The sequence below is a fragment of the Puntigrus tetrazona genome, unplaced genomic scaffold (assembly GCF_018831695.1).
Source record: "Puntigrus tetrazona isolate hp1 unplaced genomic scaffold, ASM1883169v1 S000000175, whole genome shotgun sequence".
NCBI classification, from domain to species: domain Eukaryota; kingdom Metazoa; phylum Chordata; class Actinopteri; order Cypriniformes; family Cyprinidae; genus Puntigrus; species Puntigrus tetrazona.
The window spans coordinates 500,001-510,993 of NW_025047846.1; the positions used below are offsets into that span (position 1 = coordinate 500,001).

The 10,993-nt window shown below is 34.9% G+C and overlaps 1 protein-coding gene across 2 annotated transcripts in view; it reads right to left on the reverse strand.

Annotated features, from left to right (window-relative positions):
- Positions 1 to 10,731, reverse strand: part of egfl6 (EGF-like-domain, multiple 6) — a 19,990-nt gene extending 9,259 nt beyond the window's left edge. The window contains exons 1-8 of one of the 2 annotated variants that reach the window (XM_043230549.1): positions 10,610 to 10,731; positions 7,414 to 7,724; positions 5,147 to 5,253; positions 3,891 to 3,983; positions 2,929 to 3,048; positions 2,317 to 2,436; positions 788 to 922; positions 134 to 256 (exon numbers count right to left, since the gene is read on the reverse strand). In XM_043230549.1, coding sequence (XP_043086484.1) covers positions 134 to 256; positions 788 to 922; positions 2,317 to 2,436; positions 2,929 to 3,048; positions 3,891 to 3,983; positions 5,147 to 5,253; positions 7,414 to 7,484 — 769 coding nt within the window. In that variant the 5' untranslated portion in view covers positions 7,485 to 7,724; positions 10,610 to 10,731. The remainder of the gene's footprint in view (positions 1 to 133; positions 257 to 787; positions 923 to 2,316; positions 2,437 to 2,928; positions 3,049 to 3,890; positions 3,984 to 5,146; positions 5,254 to 7,413; positions 7,725 to 10,609) is intronic. The other variant, XM_043230550.1, reaches the window with a different exon arrangement.
- Positions 10,732 to 10,993: the final 262 nt, after the last annotated feature.

A 10,993-nucleotide genomic window follows, 5' to 3' on the forward strand; every position in this document is an offset into this window, starting at 1 on the left:
TTTTATTTTCTTAAAGAGTTTCACGCATGCATTACGCCTCAGGCTTGTCTTCGACGCGACGTAAGGTCTTTAAGTTTGGCGGGAAACCTATCGTGCTGCTGACCGATCGCTTTTAGGCCTGTTGGTCTCTCACCTGAACAATCGAATCCACTTCCACGGAAACCCTGCTTACATTTACACTTGTACGATCCGTGAGTGTTGACGCACTCGGCGTGATGGCTGCACTTGTGTGTGTTCGACACGCACTCGTTTATATCTGAAAACACAGGTGTATTAGTGCTTTTCGTGTGAAGAATCACTTTTTCAGTTGCACGTGCATCTAAGAGGAGCAAATGCGCCTCGATTCTGTATTTTAATCATTTAAAAAATGATGACGATATGATATTTTTAGCAATTCTGAGAAACAATATAGCGGTTTGCATCCTGCATTTCTTGGGAAAAACAAAACTGCACATTTTTATCTTGAAACTCAGATTTTTTTTTGTATCATAACTCATAAATTTTGAGTTTGTATCTAGCCGTTCTGATCCGATATTCTGAAAAGGCTTCCAATAAACCCGCCTTTTCGTATCATTTCTTATTTTTTTGTTTATTTGCGAACACCGTCGTTAAACAGCTTCCCTCAAAAATGATGCACGGTTTGCTTTTAGCAATTTTCGTTTTTTCATTTTTTGCACAGTTTTCACTCTTTGCGAGCATCTTCTTTAATAAAACGTTTTGTAAAACGTTGTCAATAACTCTATTGTTTAGTGAATAATCTCAGTAAGTTGCACTGTTTCTTTCTTACCAACGCAGTCATATTTTCCGTTGATGTATTTGAGATCATAACCCGGCTGACACTTGCAGTAATAGCTTCCAAACGTGTTTGTGCACTGACGGTTGAACGGACACTGGTTCCTCCCGCTTACACACTCATCAATGTCTGAAGAAGAAGAAAAGGAGAACGAGCAGCTTGACCTCTGCCTTTCACTGATCTAAAGTCACACACTTTATGGATTTACCACCAGCACTTGATTACTAAGAGTTTTACAAAATAGTTACAATAAGTAACACACACACACACACACACACACACACAGACACACACAGACACACACACACACACACACACACACACACACACACACACACACACACACACACACACACACACAGACAGACACACACACACACACACACACACACACACAGACACACACACACACACACACACACACACACACACACACAGACACACACAGACACACACACACACACACACACACACACACACACACACACACACACACACACACACACACACACACACACACAGACACACACACACACACACACACACACACACACACACACACACACACACACACACACACACACACACACACACACACACACACACACACACACACACACACACACACACACACACACACACACACACACACACACACACACACACACACACACACAGACACACACACACAGACACACACACACACACACACACACACACACACACACACACACACACAGACAGACACACACACACACACACACACACACACACACAGACACACACAGACACACAGACAGACACACACACACACACACACACACACACACACACACACACACACACACACACAGACACACACACACACACACACACACACACACACACACAGACAGACACACACACACACACACACACAGACACAGACAGACACACACACACACACACACACACACACACTCACATACACAGACACACACACAATTCAAACTAACTGAATATTTTAAAGCAAAGCACAGATGGAGAAAAGTATATTGGCTGTATATAAATTCTACAATTGATCAACAACAAAATGTTATTATTTTTCATAAATATTTGTAATAGCACTTTTGTCACGTTTTCCAGTAAAAATGCATAAAACCTAAATCAAGACATTTACTGAAGATGCAAAACGGCATAAAATATTAAGTCATGTTCTCTAGAATGCACAAACACACACACACACACACACACACACACACATATATATGTGTGTGCATATTCCAATTTATTTATTATTTATAAGTCATAACTTTTTTTATGCCACTGGGATATGAAAGATTTACTTGGAATTTAATAAAAAAATTTTTTTGCAGTGAATTATATTTTTTAAAATTCAGAAATATTTCCGGGTTGGCTGCTCCAAACCAAAAAAAAATCTAATAAAATTTAAATAATCAGATTTTAATTTTTTCCATTTTTTTTAACAGTTTAATCGGTTGTAGGGGTGAAGTGAACACTGGCATGGCAAGAGCCGTTCTCACCCTCGCAGGTCTTCCCGTCAGATCCGAGCTGAAGGCCGGGAGATGGACAGAGACAGCGGACCTCGCCGTGGACCTCCTCACAGCCGTACTGACAGTGAGCCAGAGAACATGTCCTCGAGTCTGCAGGACACACCACAAAACAGCCTTCAATACAGGACAGACTCAGGCCTGTAACATTACAGTGACGTAGATAATAGCCACATTTTAGGTCATTTACTATATGCATCTCAAATTATCAATCAGCAAGAACGTGCAATATCGAGCTAATGGGCGGCCGAACATGCTTAGCTCGATCTCCCATAATCCATTGCACTTAAAACGTTCGCTTTTTTGACTTGTGAGTGCATGCAAATATCTGTCGTCCAGAATGAGCTGTTTAGCTCTATTTAAGGGCCACTGGGGTGATTCATGTTCGATTTGGTCGGAGGAAAGGAAATACGAATAAATCGCATGCAATTGTTTTGGTGCATAGAATTATGTTGCGCAAAACATAAACTATTTCGCAGATTTATGTCAGATTTACGTTAATGCTGTTCGATGTTAACGCTCATTTAGCTTCATAATGCATTAGAACTCGCTCTGTTATTCACATCTTAATATACAGGCACTTACTCGCGCAGGAGCCGTCGGGCATCAGCATGTATCCGTTCAAGCAGTAGCACATATAGCTACCAAAAGTGTTCATGCAGCGATGTTCACAGGGACGAGGCTTTAGACCGCACTCGTTCAGATCTGAAGCCCGGGACAGAAAGACACAGGCTGGTCAAAAGATGCATTATTTCTGCAGTATATTACATAAATACTGTGCACAGTCCGGGACTGGAATGAATCGATAGTAAAAAATCAGCCGAGATACAGCATTAGACCATTTTTACTGTAAAATATTACTGATAAATCCTCTTCTGATAACAGAGATTATCATAAACTGATATTAGACTCAGTTTCCTTGATGATATTTCAGGAACTGTGTTGTATTTGTTTTCTATCAGCTTTAAGAAAAAGAATAAGCCATGCCAGATTGAACAAAAAACAAAACAAAAAATTACTAAAAATTACTTAAAAAAATTAAAAATAAAAATAAAAAAATAAAAAAATAATAATTAAAAACTATATATATATATATATATATATATATATATATATATATATATATATATATATATATATATATATATATATATATATATATATATATATATATATATATATATATATAAGTAAACATACTAATATACAAAAAGTTAAAGTTGAAGTAAATTAAATTACATAAATACAAATTAAAACAAAATCCATAAAAAAACAACAAAATTGCAAAGCATTAAAAAAGTACTTAACATGACATAAAAATTTAGTTGAAGTTGAAGTAACTAAATAAAATAACAAAAAGTAGTTTATAAAATATTAATATAATAATAATAATAATTTAATAATAATATAAACATTTTATAAAAATAGAAAATGTATAATAAGTAATAAATAAAACTATAAAATCAGCAAAAATTCTAAAAATAAAAAGTAATTAAAAATGTGAACACAAGTTATGATGATAGCGCTCAAGTAGCACTGACACAAACCTTGGCTGCATGTCTTTCCGGTGTATCCGGGGAAGCACTTGCATTTGTTCGGACCGACACACTCGCCGTGTTTGCAGCCCAGGTCACACTGAGCTGGAAAAACATTCAGCCGAGAGATATATTAGTAAAGGAAACAGCGCAGGTCAAATCCGTTCAGAAAGCCACACGTCTGGAAAGCGAAGCCAAACTCTGTTCTCCCAGATTTCCTCTCGTTTAAAAGTCTCCAAACCACAGAAAGAATGAGTTTGTGGACGGAATAAAGACTAGCTCCACTCACATCAACCGTTCTCAATCACGGCCAGTTATATAAACAAGTATGAAACGGATAGTCCTTGATTCTGATTGGTTGAGCCGAGTTCGAAGCTGTATTAAATTACACTACAAACATAAATAACATCTATAAGTAACATAAGGTTGTGAGAATAAAGCGACTGGGAGACTGAAGCTGTCAAATTTAACTTTATTCTCATGTTTAACCTCATAAGCCACTTTAACATCACAATTCTACATTCTTGTAATTTTGGATGTTTATTAATTTTAATTGTGTATTTATTTATATCTATCTATCTATCTATCTATCTACATATACTGAATATATATATATATATATGTATATATATATGTATGTATATATATATATGATATTCTCATATATATATATATATATATATATATATATATATATATATATATATATATATATATAGTTCTAAAATGCCACTGTACACTGTCTAAATAAAAATAATATAATAATTTTCAAAATAATATGAGAACCTTTGATAAGACCTTTGATAAGCCATTTTATTTATTTATTTTTTACTAATAAACAGCCAATACTTTATTCTCAAAATATGAGAATTATAATGACTTTAATTGTGTAAAACATTTTATTTTTATATTTTACTCTACTGTCAGATTAATATTTATTAAATTCTCATATTGGTGAGAATTTTCAGAATCTTATCATTATTATTAAAATATTATATTATATTTTATATATTTTTATTTTTATATTTTATATTTATAATAATATTTTATATATTATATTTTATATTATATTATATATATTTTATATTTATTTTTATAAAATATTTATATTTATATTTTATATTTATTATATTATATTTTATATTATATTATATTATATATATATTATATATATATATAATGTGATATTAAAATGGCATGATATACACTCTCGGCACTAATTAAAAATTAAATGGCATGCTGGAATCGTTCATTTTCTCCTCATTCACCTTCACAGTGTCCTTTGCTGTTTTTCTTCCATCCGTAACAGCACTCCAGTCTGCTGCCGTATCGACAAACTCCTGCCAGACTCCTCGACGGGATCTGACGCTTTTCCCTGTCAGCAGAACACAAAGCTTTTAGTCGTGATCCAGAAACCACGGTACGAAGGCAAAACGTAACGAGGGAAAACTACATCGGCACCCGTTTTTCCCGACCGCAATGACTCATACGAGGGCTTTCAGAGGAAAATGAGCTCTGATTTGAAGGTAAGGTGACCTGTGACCCTTCTGGACTAATAGCAGCTGTAAAAGCAGCAGAAACGGAGAAACACACATGAAGATCCGGCGGGGATTTGAGCAGACAGGATGCGGGAACCTCTGTGTTTATGGCTCTTTAAGTGTTTAACAGATGCCTCTTGCAGGAACCTCTAAAATCTCCTTCACCGAGTTTCTGCTATAATTAAACCTCGCGCTATTCACAGCCATCACACCTCGGCAGATGGAGCAGAAGACGTGTGTTGTTTAGTTACTTCAACAGGTCTCCAAAGACTTTTTGGGGCTTTTGGCTTTGATATATTGCAGCTTTTTCTTATATATATATCATTTTGCACATAAATGCAAGTGCACAATGCAACAATTAATGCACAAGATGAACATTTATGATTGCATGTATTAATCCTATTTATCATATTGATATGTTTAATACATATCATGCATGTATCAGTTGTTTACACGCATTATATATATATATTATATATTATATGTTCAAAATGTATGGCTTTGAGATGATCTGTTCTATTTTTTAATTATGTAAAACAATTATTAGTGGTTCGCTCAGTATTTAGCATTTTTGAATGTTTGGCTTATGTATCTGAGGACTTTTATTTTGACAGTGCTGAGAACACCAATGCTTTTTAAAACTCAAAGCGAATTTGTTAAAATTGAATTTCGCGAGCCTCGCAAAACAATGATACTTTGAGGAAACTTAATATCACAGTTTTTGTTTTCCTGGACCAATAAACATAAAATAGCACCGATGACTCATCCTGCACCGCACAAACTTTCATCCAATCGGATGCTGTCTAGACTGAGCAAGCCCCTCCCCCCAACTCATCTGCCTAGCAACAGAAAGTCAACTAAAATCTACTGGCAATACATCACCTGCCCCAGTAAAACCCGTCAAAACAAAAGACAAAAGTGCTTTCATTAAACGATGGACATCTTCTCAGCGGCTCCAGATGTTTGTAACTCTGCGTGCTTCTCATGTTGGTCTCTAAATTTGGAGCGGGCTCCGGCGGGACGGAGCGAATCGGTGAATCGACCGAAATAAACTGCATACAGCAGCAAACGGGAGGCGTTCGTGTGAACAGGTGGCCGTCGCTCATTACGGCCAAAATTAGCTCGACCGCCACAACAGCAGCCTTTCACGCAAATACTGCACAAACATCTCGAATCCAAATCTCAAAAATCTCGTTCGAGTTAACAGTGACCTCGGTTTCTTGAAATTCATCGATTAATGCATTAGCTAGCAGCAACTACCAACGAGCGACACGTTTATTTATAACGAGCGCTTCTTTATAACGTTACTGTAAATGCAACCGTTCGAAAGTTACTGTACAAAAAAAAACATATTTGATCAACTTCGGATCACGTATCGGTAAATTTTGAAACGAATATTGGCAAAAAGATGATTAAAGTTTGTTAAATCATGTTAAGTAACGCAGCTAACGCTTGTTGACTAATGAAACCTTATTGGGAAGTGTCTTTTTGTCTTGTCTGGCATTACATTTTTTTTAAAAATGCATGCATCGAGATATGTTTCCTCGAGAAGCAAACAGATTTCAGATATTAAGTCTTGTTTTCGGAAAAATGCACCAAAACTAAGTGAGCTTTTACCTAAAACGTGAAATATTTGAGAATGCGATAAGAGAAATATTACTGTTTTATGTTTCAAGTGAATTTATCTTACCCCCTTAACATATTTATTGTCTGTTTTGTTTTGTTTTTTCGGTTTTATTGGTTTCATTTATTCATTTATATATTTTTTTGTGCGCTTCGTGCATTCAATGTGACTCCGAAAGCAACGGTGAGCTTTCATTAAAAAAAGCTTTTTTGCACATTAATTACGCAGCAAATAAGATTTCAATGAAATCTACCGTGTTTCTCCTAAGAGAAGATTTCAATACCCTGACATGCATCTCCTCCGGAGCTGCAGAAAAGATGTCAACTAAAACTAAAGTCTCAGTCGGAGATCTCAGTAAGAGAAGGACGCTTACCTGTGATCTGCAGACCCCGAGGAGAAATACAGCAGGAACGAGAGAGCGCTGATCCACGTCAGATGTTTCATGTTTTAAAGCGGCTCTGTTCTTCTCTCTTCTGGGGCAGGATGAGGTCTGCAGGGTCTGTCCTCTCGTCTCGTGAGCGTCTCGCTGAAATTCCAGATGTCATCGCGTTGAGTGACAGAAGGGCTGGGAGTCTTTTGTGGGGGTGTTTCAAACATCTTCTCTCTGAAACTCAATCTGTGACGTCTGGATCGATGGAGTCGCGTCAGACGCCTCCCTTCTTCACGCTCCGGGAGAAAGAAAACCTGGAGTGAAAGAATACACTCCTTTTGAGTCATGAAGGTGAATTCGAATCAAATTAGAAACCGGAAAATGAAACAACAACTTAAAGAATCTGACATTAATAATACAGAGCAACACTAGTTTTGTGTAAAAAAAAATTATATATTACTGATATATTGTATAGACTATTTATAATTAAAATTTTGCATTTTCAGTTTCACTTAATGTTTGAAAGGTTTTTGTAATTTTGTTGTGTGCTCTTGTTAATTTAGCTTTTTTTATGTTTTTTTATTACTTTTTGTAAGTTTTAGTTATTTTTAAACTTTCTATTTGCACTTTAATTTTAAAGTTTTAATTGAATCAGTCTTTTTAATATGTCAGTATTTAATTTATTAGTAATTTATGTATTATTTTTATATTTTTCTTGTTTTCAATCTTTTTTACAGTTTTAGGAATTTTGTTGTGTGTTTGTTTGTATAGTTTTAATTTATTTAATTTGAGCTTTTTCTATTTTCACTTTGATTTTAGTTGTCATTGCTTTTGATTTTTATATATGTGCATATTTATATATATATATATATATATATATATATATATATATATATATGTATATATAGACAGTGTATGTATATATATATATATATATATATATATATATATATATATATATATATATATCAAGTCAAGTCAAGTCAAGTCTGCTTTAATGTCTTTTCATAAATATCTCAATATTGAAGTTATGCTACTCTCGGACCCTAGGTGTATATAACTAATATATATCTATATCTATATCTATATCTATGTATATATATATATATATATATATATATATATATATATATATATATATATATATATATATATATATGATATATTATATTAGTTTTAGTTAATTTAGCTTTGTATATTTCAACTAAATTAGAAAATTTACTTTGAAAACTTGTTCATATTTTAATTTTATATCATTTAACATTCCTTCAAGTAAAGTTCAATCTATCTATTATCTATCTGTCTGTATGTCTGTATGCATGTATATGATCATCTCGGCTCTGTGGAGTGAATTTCTCTCTCTATAGCGGAGCTCAACTGTGTTCGGGCTTGTCGTGAGCAGCTGGAACGCTCTTTGAAGTGCTTCACGCGATTATTAAGTCCCGAGCCTGCCAAGTCGTTCAAGAAAAGACAATATCCATCATTACAACAATTGCATGCTTTTACAGCCCTGCATCTCCGTGTGAAGACAGCGAACATCTGGTCAAAGCTGACAGAGCTCTGACCCTGAGGAGAAGCTCAGCGAGGCTCGTGTTTTACATACTTACATGTGCTCTTGTGTTTCTGTGGCACAAACGAGCCTCGGGCCTCCGGGGGGCGGCAGACGAACATACGGATGCTTTCACCTAGACTTTAGTTGCATTGTTTTTCTAGGCATATTTTCTTATAAAAAAGCTTATATTTAAAGACATTTAACCTCTCATATATAGTCTACTTATAAGCCTTTTAATTGTATTAAAAAGAGCTATATACATATATATATATATATATATATATATATATATATATATATATATATATATATATATATATATATATGGCTGAAATGAATGGACACGTGATTTATAGCTGAAAAGACAGAAAGTCTATTTTTTTGATGTATTAAAATATCTACAAATAAAACGTTATTTTATAGACAAATGAAGAAGGCTTAAAAAATTAAACCAATAAAATGAATGTAAAAAAAGTAAATCAAATGAAACGATGAACTACAATAAATAAATGCATATCATAAAAACTAAATAAAAATTAAACAACAAACTCTATATCTATCTATATATAAGGAGTGAAGGGAGAAAATATAAAACAAAAATATAATGTAATATATTAATAAAAATGGTTACGCTTTATTTTAAGACTCAATTCTCACTATTAACTGCCTCAAACTCATAATTTGTTGGATTATGGGCAGGATTATGGGATCATTCAGAATAAAGCATTAAGATATGCTTCATAAGCATTAATAAACAGCCAATATGCTAGTATAATATGCGTGCTAGTTTACAGTGAGAGTTACTCCTAGGCCTTTTTCAATTATCTTCAAATAACATTAGAGTTGCTTTAATTTAATTGGCTTGATGCATTTTGCAGCTTTTTCCTGTTTACTACCGTGACGCGAAGTCTGTGTAGTAAAAAGAGCTTTATAAATAAACGTGACTTGACTTCCCTGGGTAATAAATGCATCGAAGCAGTCTTGTGAGGCGGATCTGGAGCGCAAGCGTCACGCAGCTGCAGGTTTTCAGCTTTAAAGTCCTGCAGTCGAGAGATTTTTTCCAGTGCTTCTTTGTCAGACAGGATGTTTGTCGGCTCCTCGGGGCAGAAGCAGTTTGTCTGACAGGAGATTATTTCACATCACGGGGAGGAAACAAGCTCGAATTCGTCCCGGAGCCTGAAATGTTATCAGCCTGCAGAAATATGCTGCTATCTGAGACCCAGCGGAAAATGTGAGCGCCTCAAACACGCAAACATCCCTTCCCCAAAAAAACTACCAAATACTAAAACTTGAACTAAAAAGCATGATACAGTATGTTAAAATAAAAACTAACTTAAGAATACGGTATCTCAGTGACACTAAAACACACCGTATTTAGTATTATTTGGCAGGTGGCTAAAAAGCAAAGTGACAGGAAATCATATTTTCTCTGCAGCGATGTCAGGTTAAGTGCTTTGTGGGCAGACCAGTGCTGACCTCCGTAACTCTCCAGGTCAAAGGTCAACCTCGTTTGGGATCAAACATTTGACCTTTGTCCTGTAGCAGGAGGAACCACCCTGTGCAAAGAAAGCAAGCGAAGCAGAGCTTATCTGCATAAGAGGCTCGACGTTTGACGTTAAATTCAAAGCAAAAACACGCTGAAAGTACCCTCGCTCTGTGAAAATGTGTCTCTGCGTCAGACGCACTGCGGTGAATGGGTGCCGTCAGAATAAAAGTCTGATAAAAGCATCACAGTAATCCACAGCCCTCCGGTCCATCGGTAAACATCTGGAGAAGACAGAAAATCTAAATAATCCAGCATTAAGACATGTTTAGCCAAAATACTATAGTCCATATACCTTAATAATGCTTCAGCGAAAAAGTCCATGTTGTCTTGCACAACAAAATCCAATGGTTTGAAGTATATATATATATATATATATATATATATATATATATATATATATATATATATATGTGATAGATTTGTTTCTTATAAACACAGCTCTTGTCTTCTCCGGATGTTAACTGATGGACTGGAGCGCTGTGGAT